The following is a 15358-nucleotide window of genomic DNA, read 5'->3' on the forward strand; positions in this document are numbered from 1 at the left end:
CTCTCTCACTCTGTCTCTCACTCCCCCGCTCTCTCTCACTCCCACACCTCACCCCTTCTCCCTCTCACTTCCCCTCCCTCTCACCCCCTCTCTCTCTCCACTCCCTCACCCCCCCTCTCTCTCCCTCACTCCCCCCCTCTCTCTCACTCCCCTCTCTCTCCCTCACTCCCCCCTCTCTCTCACTGCCCCTCTCTCCCTCTCACTCCTCTCTCTCCCTCACACCCCCCCCTCTCTCTCTCTCTCACTCCACCTCTCTCACTCCTCCTCTTTCTCCCTCACACCCCCCCCTCTCTCTCACTCCTCTCTCCTCCTCTCCCTCCCTCTGCTCTGTCAGGTGAACCCCCCTCTGTGCTGTTGCTTCAGTCTCTCTCTCTCTCCTCCTCTCCCTCCCTCTGTGCTGTTGCTTCAGTCTCTCTCTCTCCTCCTCTCCCTCCCTCTGTGCTGTTGCTTCAGTCTCTCTCTCTCCTCCTCTCCCTCCCTCTGTGCTGTTGCTTCAGTCTCTCTCTCTCTTCCTCTCCCTCCCTCTGTGCTGTTGCTTCAGTCTCTCTCTCTCCTCCTCTCCCTTCCTCTGTGCTGTTGCTTCAGTCTCTCTCTCTCCTCCTCTCCCTCCCTCTGTGGTGTTGCTTCAGTCTCTCTCTCTCCTCCTCCTCTCCCTCCCTCTGTGCTGTTGCTTCAGTCTCTCTCTCTCCTCCTCTCCGTCCCTCTGTGCTGTTGCTTCAGTCTCTCCTCCTCCTCTCCGTCGCTCTCTCTTCTCTCATTATTCTGTGTTTATTTCGCTCGCGGCCTCAGCTCTGACATTAATCGTCGTCATGGACATTACCACAAAACAACTGCGACATCAGATCCACCGTGTCCCAAACTCTGTCTCTGCTCTGAGCCGCTCCACACTGGAGAGGTCACAGCATCTGCCATTCAAACTGTGAAGTCTGCCTGGAATGTTCCACAATACGGCATTAAAGGGCCCATATTACACCATTTTCTGACCTGGTATAAAGTTGTTTCCTCGTCACAAACAAACCTGGAGTTGTGTTTTGTTTCATTCACACATGTTTAACACACAAGTTCTTTTCTCAAACTGAAAACACTCTGTTCCACCTTGTGATGTCATCATGTGGTGATACAGGAAGTGCTCCGCTGTGTTTTTAAACTCCACACACCTTCACTTCTAGAATCATTTGGATCATTTCAGCTCTGGAATTGACAATCTACTGAACTAAAGGTAAAAAAGGTAGATTAATTTGAAAACTACCACTTCATGACATCACAAGGTGGAACAGAGCATTTTGAGCTTTGGAGATGTAACGGACTAATAATAAAGTGTGACTCAAACATGTGCGAATGAAACAAAACACAGCTCCAGGTCTGTTTTTGAAGAGGAAACGACATTAGAACATGAATTAAAGCTACAAGAGTCAGTTTTGTGTAATATAGGATGTTTAAACTTCAACAAAAACATGTCACTGAGTAAATGTGAGATAGATTAGTTCAATACAATACTGTGGAACATTCCAGATAATACAACCAGCATCGCCATGGAGACGAGCAGGCGACAGACCCTCCACCAGAAAAGTTATATAGTATTTTACATTCTTAAAATAATGAAAAAAATGTGTTTGTCGTGGTCCTTGCTTTGCTAAAATTTTGCTAACATCCTAATTATTTTCATTTATTCATTTATTTTTAACTTTTTAAAGGCCAAAGCAAAGTTTTAAGCAAATAAACAGCTAGTATAACGGTGCACTTCCTGGTTCTGGGAGTTTACAAGTTGCAAAAAAAGGGGGTTCTGGGGCAAAATGGCCAAACTCATGAACAAAACTGAGGCACATCCCCTTTAAGCGCACATTTTCAGCTCATAACTTCCCCCGCTGAGTTACCCACAATCCCCTGCGTGTGCGTCTGCTTCTTCAGTGGACGTATGGAGTCAGTTTGTCAGAATAATGTATAGAGCCACAGCAGATGTAGGACAGCACACACATTATGTCCCAGCTCATTAGACACGAGATGGGCCGAGACTGCCCCTTTTAAGAATTATGTGTCCTGTGCTGCACGGACGCACCAGCAGGGGGCACTGTGCACAGACAAAGAATGGACAGAAACGCTCTTTTGTGCCTTTTAGAGAATAAGCTGTGGGAATATCCAAACATTGGCTAAATTAAATGTTCTTCACGGTAATTACGCTCCTTAAAAGTTGTAGATCTCTTAGGACGAGATATTAAACGTTAAAAGTCATTTACCATTTGGATTTTTAAAGGTGCACCATGAAACTTTTCTGGTGGGTGATCTGATACCTGCTTGTCTACATAGGGATGTTACTTTTTTTTGCGGGAAATGCTCCACAGTATGGCATTAAACGTCAAAAATATCCCAAAAAAATGTTATAAAAACGTACATTTTTACTATACGTGAGGTCATCTCTCCGTAGATCTGACCTGTAACTTGACCAGGTGGTATCATCTGCTATCTCCATGGAGACAAGAAGATGGCGAACCCTCCAAAAACGTTACACTGTGCATCTTTAGTATGTAACCTGTAATATTTTTGATTTAGACGAGGAAGTATAACTCATTTGGAATTGGAATGACGCGGCGTTGATCCAAAAATGTTCTAAAAACGCTTATTTTTTACTGTACGTGAGGTCATCTCTCCGTAGATCTGACCCGTAACTTGGCCAGGCGGCGTCTGCTTTGTCCAGTACCTTCCAGTGCCGCACTCCTGCCCGACGCGGCCTTTGGTTTTTGATCGTAACTCGAATTCCTTGATTGGCTTTTGTCATTTATTTTGTACCGGTTTGAACTCGTTGAGCCTCGTCTGTCGTTATTTAGCTTTGCTGTGTAATTCTAATTTCTCGTCACTTCACTTCGCAACCTTCACGTTTAATTCACAACTAAAAAGCCGCTTATTATTTACATTTACCCTTTTACGATGTGGGTTGTGTTACTTCCTTTCATCCCCTGGGAACGGATCGTAACATTTTGATTTACGAACACAACAGCAAAATAAAAACAGCGGGTTAATACAAACATTTAAGACCAAAATGACGAGTCTGACAGCAGCAGGTACAGAGAGAGGACACAGTTTATCAATAGAAAGTGAATTGGAGCCAGAGTCAATGGAGCCGGAAGTGCGCACATGATCACTTCCTGTTTGGAACGCGGCGGCTAGCATGTTAGCTATGTCCATTTATATAAACAGTCTATGCTCTCGACATATTCTGACATATATTTCCCATTTTTAAACAACAAATTTACAATAACATGCACCAAACTATCTAAAATTTTGGCTTGTCGTCCATTTTTGAAGTGAAATAAACTTTATTTTTTATTAGAGGCCTTACTATAGAAGTTGTATCTGATCTTTACTGTCTTAAATAGCGACTTGGATGAGCGGGGAAACGTCTTCGCTCCTACAACGATTTCGTCTTTTGCTACGGATCCGACCTGGACGACTGCGGGATTACACAGACGTCTTAAATAGATGAAAAACTGAACTATTTATAAGTGCTTTTCACAACTTTCAGAAGCCACAACCAGGATTCTTGGACAATAAACGGTTTATAGTTAGTTGCAGACAGTACACAGACTTATTTTGACCTCAAGAGCTGCTTATACAACATAGATATAGTCAAGAAAGACACAAAACAAGTCAGATACAGGCGATTTAACTTAAAAAAAATGTGCTTTCTCTCACGTTGGGGATGAACCCGGGGGGGAGCTGTTTCCCGAGCACCGCGTCCCAGTTCACGTCCGACATGTAGTCCAGGTCCTGCAGCTCGGCCAGACACGAAATCCTCTTCTGCACGTCGACGCACAGCAGCTGCACAAACGAGGATTACAGACGTGAGTGAGTTTGTTAGAGAGGTCGCCATGACGATCGGAGCGTCTGGGAACGAGGAAGTACAGGGGTGAGGAGGTAAAGAAGTTTAGAGGGCAGAGGAGAGAAGAGAGATGATGAAACATGTTTGATTCAAGGCAGAATCCCCCTCGTCGGCGCCGCTCAGTGGATGTTAATACAATGCAACGGGAATTTTAAGCAGGGGGGAAGCGAAAAAGAGACGCCGGAGGACAGTTGGAAGAAGGAATCTCAAATAGGACCAGTAAAACAGTGTTATTTTTAAGAGTAATGTGTCAAAATGTAATGTTTGAAACCTGTTTTAGTTGAATTCTTAGGTTTTTCTTGTCCGTTATGTCCATTTTTACATAGAGATTCTAAAGTAATGAAGTAAAAGTGATCGTTCTTCGCTAAATATCTCGGATTAAAAGCAGTAACAGGAAACAACACACTGCAGTATGTTTGAGTTTGATCGTTTTGTATGTGTTTGGCTTGTGTCATCTGTTTTAAAGCTAAACAAAGCTCACTGAAGACGCATTAAAGAACAGATATTGTGCAAAACTAACGTACGTGACCATTCACACAGACAAAGGCTTGTTCTTTCTTGCATCACTTGAGGAAAAACTAAAACTAAAACACAACTCTGCCCACACCAGTCCATCTTAAAACACAACCAGGGAATAATTTAGCTCCGTAAAATGCTTCTTCTTTATATAACTGTACACTGTATCTGGGCGTAAAACGGTGGCGGTGAAAATGTGAGTTGATCGGCAAAATGGCGTCTTGAAAATAAGTGATTAAAGATTATTCAAACATGCACGAATCAGTCCAAAAACGACTTCGGGTGAGTACGTTTTGAGGGGACTATGGCTTGGTTAAAATCTCTAAACACTTGATTTTGGTAAATTTCCAGAAATAAAATATTTTACTTAATTCGTTTTTAATAAGGGACTGCGAAATGACTTTCTATCGCGGTGTTTTGGGACCGTAGACTGTATAAAGAAGTGGACTAAGTGAGTGCGACGTCACCCACAGCGTTCAGTCAAATGAAGCTCGTCAACGCTAGCGGTTATAGCGGCTAATTTGGAGCCAAGTTGCATATTTGTGAGTATCATAGCAACCAAAGAGCCAATCCAGAGCGACGCTGTTGAAGGTAACGCCCCTTCCCACCCGCAACTCTGCTTCAATCAACAGTGAGAGGACAGCTAGCGACGCTGTCAATCAAACCTGTTGCTAACGCTAGCGGGAGTGACTTCAGTGAAAGAAGTCGCCTAATTTGTCTGTTATTAATGTTTATAAGTTGATTTAAAGACGCAATAGCGAAATAAAAACCCCAGGATCGTGTAGACGAACATTTAAGACCAAAATGACGAGTCTGACGGCAGCAGTTACAGAGACGGGAGCGACAATTTTCCAGTGAAAGTGAATCGGAGCCGGAGTGAACGGAGCTGGAAGCGCGCCCGTAATCACTTCCTATTTGGAACGCAGCAGCTAGCACGTTAGCTATGTCCATTTATATTAACAGTCTACGCTCAGGACACACCGGGTATCAAAAGAAACCGCACGTATTCAACTTCGCTTACGTTAGATGCGACGCTCGACTGATTACGACTCCTTTTAATCAGTTTATTTTAGCTAATCCCACGTGGAAAAGCGCATCCAATCCGCCGCGTCTCGTGCGATACTGTATTGTCTTTACGTCTGGCGTCTTATTTGCGGCTCCTATCTCTCCCACACAAACCTTTAGCTACACCACCAGCCCCGCTCTCTGATGTGCGAGGAATACCAATGAGACGAGAGGAGTCTGGGCACGAAGCAATGCAACAGTTTGACTGCAGTGGATCAGGGACGAGACGAAACGCAAAGAAGAACATCCCACAGCGCTGCATCCGCGGCTTTCAGAGCGATCAAAAGTTTGCACGGTTGCCACGACAATCAACAAACAGTAACAATAATAATCAACCGTCCTGGAAATGTCGCCATGTAACGGGAAGTGCAAACTCATGAATGACAAAACAATCTTGGGAGATCTTTTGGGCTTGTATGTCGGTCTAGTGTGTTCCGCAGTAGAGCTTTAAACTTAACTCAGTGGCGACGGAAGCGAGTGACGACGCCAGGTCATGTTACAGGTCACATCTGTGGAGAGGTGACCCCAGTCTTAGTAAGAATGCATGGTTTTCGAGCGAGTTTAAGCAGATTTCGGGCGACGTTGCTGTACCCTCAGTGTAATTTGGGATACGAAACGAAATAATATATATATGTAATGATTTCAACGTTTAAAATCAAGTTTAAAAGTATTTGTTTACGCGGTTCGTTGATAATAATAGTATAGGAGTTATAATGATTCTCCACACTGCTGCCGTGTCTCGATTCGACGGTTGCACACTTCATCGGTTGCATTTGAAGGGCATTTATGTCACTTCTGGCGCAACAGGGCCTGCGTTTCCATGGAGATCGGCCGTGAACGAAGGGTGCATCCGAGCGGACTTACGTCGATGGGTTATAAATGAGCGCATTTATAACCCATCATGTACCGTGCGTGTCTTCTTCTGTGGGAGAAAACGGAGTCCGCGACTACTACGGATTTGTCGTCCGGTTCGGGATACGCATTTAAATAAAAATAACAGCCATTTTATTCCACTTTATCCGGGGCCGGGTCGCGGAGCAGGCAGGTCCAGACTCACCTCACCGCACACTTCTGCCATAACAAATAATAAAAAGAACAAACTAATTATTTACGAGTCCATTTTTAACGTATAGCTTATTAGTCAGCTGCCGTCATGGTTCCTAGGCGATGTAACGTAAGCGACGTAACGTAAGCGACGTAACATAAGGATGTAACGTAAGCGATGTAATGTTTTAATGACTGTACTTCGTGACCCTATAAAACAAAGTCTAAAACTTTCCTTAAATTTGCCAAGTTATTAATGTCAGAACTCTACAGCAAACTATAACCTGCCAAGTCAATATTTCATTAAAAAAAGGAAAAAAAGGCGTTTGAAAGGATAGAAATAAAACTGCGTTGGTATTTTAGCCTGAAAATGAGAAATACTTATGCAGTTTGGAAATAAAAACACTCCGCAAACTTAAAATCGTGGACGTTATCGTGCCGTAACGTCTCAGTACAAGACTCCTCCGCTGCATAAATACAAAACGTGTCGGAGCGAGTGGTCACCTTAGCGATGACAACGGCTCTCTGCTCTGAATACTGATGGACGACTCTTCAAACCGGAGCTGCTCACGGGGGGTAACAACAACCGGTCTGTTTGCGAGCGACGCAGAGGAGGAGCGCTCGTTAAGATGCACCGTTTTAATTGCTCAACGAAACGAAAAGCCGGAGTCGAAAGCTGTTCATTAAAATATAGCGGGTTTGAGGCTCTGTCTGAAAAGACCAATAAACATATAAAATAATCAAGAACATGTCGAACAAAAGTAAACACATAAATAAACCGTTTTTATACGACGAAGAAAACAAATGTAAGATGGTTCCTGGTCATAATGTTCATTTAAGATTGCTATTTTTTCCACAGTATGGCATTAATATAAAAGTATAGCCTGCATTTCTTCAACGTAACTGTTAAAAAGGGAAAATTACACCTTTATCTGGTAGTAATTACTAACTTATAACATATTTAGATCATGTTATTATAAGGTATTTTTCTCGCAGTGCAGCGCTACATCAAACTGGTATCTTCATTTACGAACGCTAAGGTAAGACGCCACGTAGACCAGCGAGGACTTTCGAGGACGTGCGGACAGTAAGATAACAGCTATGTTCTGGTCATTTAGGTTAACGCCACATTTCTCATCTGTAGCTGCTCTGGGTAAAGTGCGACTCCCACGCTCTGACGGGGCTGTAAAACACTCACCTTGTTCGACTTTGCCTAAAGTTTCTTGATGCGTAACGTCGTGCAGAACAGAAGAGGACACGCCTCGCACACAAATACACTGAGAGACACTGTAAAAGTTGTCAGCGTGAACATCTGAGGACTCTCTTCCTGTCCTTTTGTCAGGATTTGTTTTTTGTTTTTTTATGTGTTCTGTACTGTCTACTGTTACAATCCCTGTCTGTGTGTTCTGTGCTCTTTCCTCTTCGCTTCTGTGTCTGAGTCTGAACCTGGGCGGAGACTCTGGCGCCGCCCGCTACAAACCTGCAGCCCGTGAGCAATCGAGCACCTTGTGAGTACAAAAGGGGCTGGGGATGGCTACAGAGGCTGCCGGATCGTCGAGTCACCCTTAATGTCATCTTCCTCCGTTTCTACAAGTCATCCTTCACGCTATCCTTCAGTTTTCTCATCAGTTTATCCTCCGTGATCCCGTTTCTTGGATCCACGTGCACCTCAGCCTCCGACCCAGCTTCGTGCTAACTCCTAGCTCCTCCGACCAGCATTCACATCCTCCTGTTTGCAATAAACTCTGGTAAACCTGTACCCCGAGTCTGTAGAGTTGAGTCACCGTTCTTTACCCGTGTGGAACTCATTAAAACACTTCTGAATTTATGTTTCAGACTCTTGGTCCTGTTTGACGCCAGAAACGAACATTCTGACATCACCTTTTATTGTTTTGAAAATGCTATATTCACCCAAAACAACGTATTAACAATGGCCAACAATGAGTTTCAGTTTTATTTTTGACGTTATGAGTCTCCCTGTTCTTTGCTCTCCCCCTTCAGAGCGCTCTCACAGCATCGCTCTGCACTTCGCTAATGAAACTACTCCACATCGTGCCAGGTTTGTTAAGTTGTAGTGTATAGTTTTGTATTCGGGCGTGTTGGAACATGGTAGAACGCTCCAAAAAGTAAATTTTCCATAATATCCTCCTCTTAAATCTTCATAAAAAGACATTAAAATAAAATGATCCGTAGCTTAGCCTTGACATTGCGCGGTTTAATGCAATACTACGGATAATTTCAGGTGATTTGGTAGCATCTCCATGGAGACAAGCACGTTCTGAACCCTCGACACAGTGCACCTCAAAATAAGTCGCTTGAATTGAGTGTAATAACCTTGTTTTGAGCGCACGGACTCGGTGAAACAAGTCATATTCCACAGAGACTAAAAAACATCTTGTTGCACTTATTCTGTCAAACCTAAACCCATTTTTACTTTAAGACCGTCCTTTCTTCAGTGTAACCTACGTTCTAATTACCATTATAATTTTATGAATGTGCAAATCAGCGTAACAATGGTCTTCTAAAGTAAAAACGATGACGCATTGTATTACCTTTTTCATTCAGATATTTCAGCGTTAGCCGCCATAGCCCGAGTAATTGCATTTTGAACATTGTCGACTTTTGAATAGGTGAACGTCGCACAAAGACACTTTCTGTACAGAGTCTTAAAGGGACGTGTCTGTTGAATCAGGGCTGTCCACACTCACAAAATGGTGTCTTTTCAAACTCTTTTTCTCCTTTGTCCCTTGACGTTTTCGAGTCGTGGGAGGTTTTTTCTTGTGTTCGCAGTGAAATGGTCTCCGCGCAATAATGGCGTCACAAACACGACAATAATGGCATCAGAATAACGGCATCACACTAACGCCATCAGAATAATACTATCACAAAAACGACAATAACGTCATCACAAAAACAACAATCACACCATCACAAAAACGACAATAACACCCAATAACACCGTCACAAAAAACGACAATCACACCATCAGAATAACGCCATCCCAATAACGCCTTCAGAATAACGGCATCGCAATAACGCCATCACAAAAATGACAATACGGCATCAGAATAACGCCATCCCAATAAGAGCATCACAATAACACCATCACTAAAACGACAATAACACCATCACAAAAACGACAATAACACCATCACGTACAGTCTGCGTCTCAAGCGTTAGCATAGTTAGCAAGAACAGACGTGCTATAATAAACTGACCCTATTGTTTCAATCTTTTCTCAATGTGTAAATATCAATGTGTTGAACTATAAACCAGCGTTTAGAGATCTTTCTTTTGTCATCTAACAATCATTTCATGACCACATGGTAAAATTAAAGCTGAACGCTGTAGCTTTTTGGTCAAATTAAAGGTGCACTATGTAACTTTTCCATCTCCATGGAGATGATATCGCTCTGCCTGGAATCTATCTCACATTTATTCAGTTGTGTGTATTCATTGCCGTGAGTGGATTCACCTCTTGCCAGATCAGACCTGTAAACCTCGCCCAGCGGCATCACCTGCTTGTCTCCATGGTGATACATATGTTTAATGTCATACTGCGGAACATTCCAGGCAAGGCAATAACATCTCCAAGCTTTATGGACAAAGTGCATCAATTTTATAGCAAAAATTTAAGGTAAAATATGGAAACAGACAACATTGGTTCAGGTTTTGGTGTGATTTTTTTTGTTTTTTTTGTGTGTTTTGTATAGATTTAACTGTTTGTTGTACCTTTCTGAGCAGGGACTTCATCTCCAGGGACCAGGCGGCCGGGTAACTGGGGTGGACTTTGTGGAAGGTCTGAAGGATCTCACTGGCCGGAGTGTTGGACCTCATCACATATGGTCTCTGGAAAAAAGAAAAATATGCTCATTACTCTAAGAAAAATATGTTCAAAAGTTTATTATTATAAATATTATCGTCAAATGTTTTTTTTTATTGTATTTTACATCTAAAAATCAGATCTAGAGGACTAAACCAGGACATTAACTCGTCTAAAACTCTACGTATAAATCAATTTCTATGTGAATTTAAACATTTTTAGTACTTTAGTCTGAGAAGTATCATGTGTTTTTTGGAGACTTACATCATAATTATCAAAAAACACACTTGGAGTTGTGTTTTGTTTCATTCACACATGTTTGAGTAACACTTTATCGTGCGTCTGTCTACATCTCCAAAGCTCAAAATGCTCTGTTCCACCTTGTGATGTCATGAAGTTGTAATTTTCGAGCTAACTGCTACATTTTTAGCTTCGGTTTCAGTAGAGATTGAGAAATGAAATCATCAAAATGATTCTAGAAATGAAGCTGTGTGGAGTTTAAAAACACAGTGGAGCACTTCCTGTATTACCACATGATGACATCACAAGGTGGAGCAGAGTGTTTTCAGTGCGAGAAATGAAATCCGGCTAAATATGCAGGTTCGTGTGTTGAACATGTGTGAATGGAACAAAACACAACTCCAGGTTTGTTTTTAACGAGGAAACGTTATAAAATAGATCAGAAATTACTCTAAATATGTGACCTTTAACCCTTTAAGACAAAATTTTAAATAAACACGCGCCGGATAAGTTTAATGCTGCATTGTGGATCAATCCAGACAATCCAGGAAACACATCACCATGGAGACGAGTAAGCGGCATCCTCTTCATCAGAAAAACCATGCGGCTCATGTTTATGCGTACTTAAATTTACGATGACGCCCTTAACGCTGTAGTGTTTTAGCGAGAGGAAAACAAAAGGCATTCTGTTCGAGTGTATTTTGACCACTCAGAGCTCAGAGGAGACGAGTGCTGTGTTTTCAATAGATTTAGTCATCTACTCCAGAATGAAAAACAAGAAAAAAAAACAGAAAAATGGATCAAAACAACTTGAATCTGCTCATCTCTATTCATTTACAGGACGAATCTGATATAAACGTGGCACTGGTTTGTCACAATATCAAAAAATCGACTTAAAATTTAACCAATGACAGATTTTACAACGAAACGGAAACGGAAAGCTAATGAGTAAGCAAGGTATTCAGTGCTGAGTTAGCCATCAGAAAACTAGGCCTAAACCAGGACTAACGCAGCTAAACTAAACTGGAACTAAACCAGGTCTAAGCTTGGACTAGGCTAGCCGCTAACCAGGCGTAAACTAGGCCTAAACCAGGACTAACGCAGCAAAACTAAACCAGAACTAAACCAGGTCTAAGCTTGGACTAGGCTAGCCGCTAACCAGGCGTAAACTAGGCCTAAACCAGGATTAAAACATGCAGCTCTGAACCATAGACTGTTTATATAAATGGACATAGCTAACACGCTAGCCACATTGAAAAACTATCGCTCCTCTCTCTGTATCTGCTGCTGTCAGACTCGTCATTTTGGTCTTAAATGTTCGTATTAACGCTCTACGTGATCCCGGTGTTTTTATTTCGCTTTTGTGTCTATAAATCAAGATATGAACATTAATAACAGACAAATCAGGAGACTTCTTTTCCCGCTAACGTTAGCAACAGGTTTGATTGACAGTGTTGCTTAGCGCCCGCTCCCTGGGGTGTTAGCTTCAACAGCCTCGCTCCGGATTGGCTCTTTGGTTGCTATGATACTTGCGGTTGAAATTCCAAACATGGAAATTGGCTCCAGATTGGCCGCTATAACTGCCCTGGCCTCAACGAGCTTCATTTGACTTGAGCCGAACGCCGTGGGTGACGTCAAACTCACTTAGTCCACTTCTTTCTACAGTCAATGATAGTGTGTTTAGTAACCATGACAACGTAGTTCAACAACCAACATGTCCTCCAAAAATATCAATTTATAATTTTTTTTCTTCATATTTTAAAGTCTAAAATGACAGAACATTTGCAGCTATTTATGTATTTTTAAGTTGTGTTTTTTTTTGTTTTTGTAGTTAGTTTTTTTTAATCATAACTTCCTATGTAGTAAAGTCATATTGTTGACGCACTGACGCTCGGCAACAGCTGACAGGAAACAGGAAATAAGCCAAGTCTGTCTATTTCCTGTTTATTGTGAGATCTATGGCTCAAATACATGTAAAAAAAAAAATGAGTACAGGCCCTTTAAAGGTCTTCTTCTTTGTATTTCTTTGTTGATCCAAGAATAAACCAGGAATTAAACTAGGATTAAACCAGGTCTTCATCAGATAAAGATGTAGTACGTGTTTTTTATAACACCTATAACGTGTGGATGTGAATTTTACACTGAGCTCACTGTAAACTGCAATGATTTACAATGACTAAACAATAGAAACAGGGTCGTAATAATAACAAGTACAGAGCAGTGGGCGGAGATAGGTGATAGGTGTTAACAGAAATTTTCTAAGCACTCAAACATGAACTGAAGACAATGCAATACTCAAACACGCATGAATCAAACAAAATACTGAAACTCTGAGTACTGGAATGTTGTTATGGCATGGTTAAATGTTTAGAAAAGGATTTTACGTAATATGTGGTCTTTAAATAACAAGAGTAAATCAAGATAAAAAATGGGTAAAATGTATGAGGTGTACCACTTTTGGTTCCTGCACCACAGTTTGAAAATCACATCATATCTATAATCTTTTTTTTTTTTCCCTTTCGTCTGGTAGGCATGATTTTGTATATTATCATTATTATTATTATTATTATTATTATTACTATTATTATTATTATTATTATTATTATTATTATTATTTATTTAATTTATTTAATTTATTTAATTTATTTTATTTATTTATTTATTTATTTTTATTTTATTGTGTATTTTTTGTGTATTTTTTGTGTATTTTTTATTGTATTTTTTCTTCATTTCTGTGTGTAGGGCCTATTGTGTTCCCAGCGAGTTATCTGACGCTAAACTACAGGACAGTGACTGATGGTTGTGCGGAGCTGCTGAGTCGCTTGGACCTGGACAGCGTTGGCGTCCGAGCTCATAATGTGTGGGCGAGTCGGGCAGAGACAGCATAAGGAAAATAGGCTCTAGAAATAAAACTGATTCATAGAAAAATACATTTAAACGAGCCGATAGTTTTGACATTTTTAAAGTCCCGCACTTGGCTTTTGGAGAGGAGAGAAAACGATGCACCAAAACCTCCCCATCTATTAGTCCTAAAGATCAAACTATTCTGGGAAATGTTTGATTTTGTTTGTTTGCAAGTGCTTTTTTTTAATATCACGTTTGTCATTTGCACATTTTATGCACATCTGGGATTATTAAAGGCGCCGTACGTGAAAAAAACTATAAGTAGTTCATTTGGTTTGCAGTGATCTCAAGTTATTCCTCACCTTTTTACAATCTGAGCATCCTAAGTATTCACCACAATGAGTTTATAAGCACTTTTCACAACTTTCAGAGGCGGAATCGGAGTTTTGTGATCACGGTGACGCTAACAACAGCTAGCATGATTATCTGACGAGAAAACATTTTATAATTAGATGTATATAGCACACAGCAGACGTATTTCGACCTCAAGAGCTGCTTATACAGTTGGACTATTAAACTAATACAAAGCTTGTGTAAAGGTCTAAACTACAGGTATTACAAATTAATTAAGATTTTTTGGAGAAAATTGTGATAAATTTGTGGTAAAACGCTGGGGTGATGGGGCTTTCTATGTCGCTGGGCCCAGACATTGAACAAACTTACCCCTGATTTGCCACAGATCCAAATATTTATTCAAACTGACTTTTAAAACTACTTTTCATTTTACTGTTTAATGTTTTGAATGTTCCTATATTATGTTGTTTTTATTGGAAAGCACTTTGGTCACGTTGAGTGTCGTAAAGGGCTCTATAAATAAAGTTTGATTGATTGAAACATCGTCTAAAGTCCGGCCTGGGGGCAAATTGCGGCCCGTGTACAAATTTCCACTGGTCCACAGCCTCTGGAATAAAAATAATTATGTGTGGCCCGTCTGTCGACCAACGTAAAATACACATGTTCAAGGTCGCTGAGGTTTATCGCCAATTGGATAAAAACAGGTTTAAAGAAATTTGAACCTTTGCTAAGAAAATGTTTGTTTGGTTATATTTGTGTGAGAAGACGTTCTTGTTTATGAACTTGAACAAGAACTGTACGAGGACATGTCTGACTCTCACCTGTGTGACATTTTGTGCATCAAACCCACCGTCTTTGAGCCAGGCCTGGTTTATTTACTACAGTCCAGACCTCAGTTTCACATTAGTGCAGGTTATTTGTCGCCTTCTGAGGTGAATAAATTGTAAAATCTCAATGAATTTATTTTATTGTGATTTTCAAAGCCACAGTTTAAATGTTTACTTTTTTTTTTTTATTCATTTTGTTCTGAAAGGTGAAAGCCATTTGCAATAAAAAGTAAAATAAATAAATAAATAAATATTTCCATTTAATATTAATGGTTCAAAGAATGATCAGGCCCCCAAACATTTTCACATCACCAGATCTGGCCGTCTTTTTTGGACAGTTTGGACACCCCTGGTCTAAGGGTTTGTTTCTGATGACAGATCCCGGGTTCAAATCCCGGACGGGCCCCCTGCTTGTTACGGCTCTGCTCGTGTGACAAAGGAAGGGGGCAGACACGACTATAAAGGTTTTAAGCTCGCTACTGGACTGTTTTTATGGGATAATTTACCATAAAAATGTGCAAAGTGGGTCAATTTTATATATTATTATTATTATTAAAAGGCCCATGTTACACTATTTTCTGATCTGTTCTAATGTTTCCTCGCCGCAAACACACCTGGAGTTGTGTTTTGTTTCATTCACGCAAGTTTAACACACAAACCCTGCACATTTAGGCCTGAGTTCTTCTTCTCTCAAACTGAAAACACTCTGTTCCACCTTGTGATGTCATCGTGTGGCGATACAGGAAGTGCTCCGCTGTGGTTTTAAACTCC

The 15358-nt window shown here is 41.1% G+C and overlaps 1 protein-coding gene across 1 annotated transcript in view; it reads right to left on the reverse strand.

Moving 5' to 3' along the window:
• Positions 1–15358, reverse strand: part of stk32a (serine/threonine kinase 32A) — a 150327-nt gene that overhangs the window by 16301 nt on the left and 118668 nt on the right. Inside the window, exons 8-9 of the mRNA XM_033978397.2 lie at positions 10232–10348; positions 3688–3813 (exon numbers count right to left, since the gene is read on the reverse strand). Coding sequence (XP_033834288.1) covers positions 3688–3813; positions 10232–10348 — 243 coding nt within the window. The remainder of the gene's footprint in view (positions 1–3687; positions 3814–10231; positions 10349–15358) is intronic.

This window comes from Periophthalmus magnuspinnatus, chromosome 14 (genome assembly GCF_009829125.3).
Source record: "Periophthalmus magnuspinnatus isolate fPerMag1 chromosome 14, fPerMag1.2.pri, whole genome shotgun sequence".
NCBI classification, from domain to species: domain Eukaryota; kingdom Metazoa; phylum Chordata; class Actinopteri; order Gobiiformes; family Gobiidae; genus Periophthalmus; species Periophthalmus magnuspinnatus.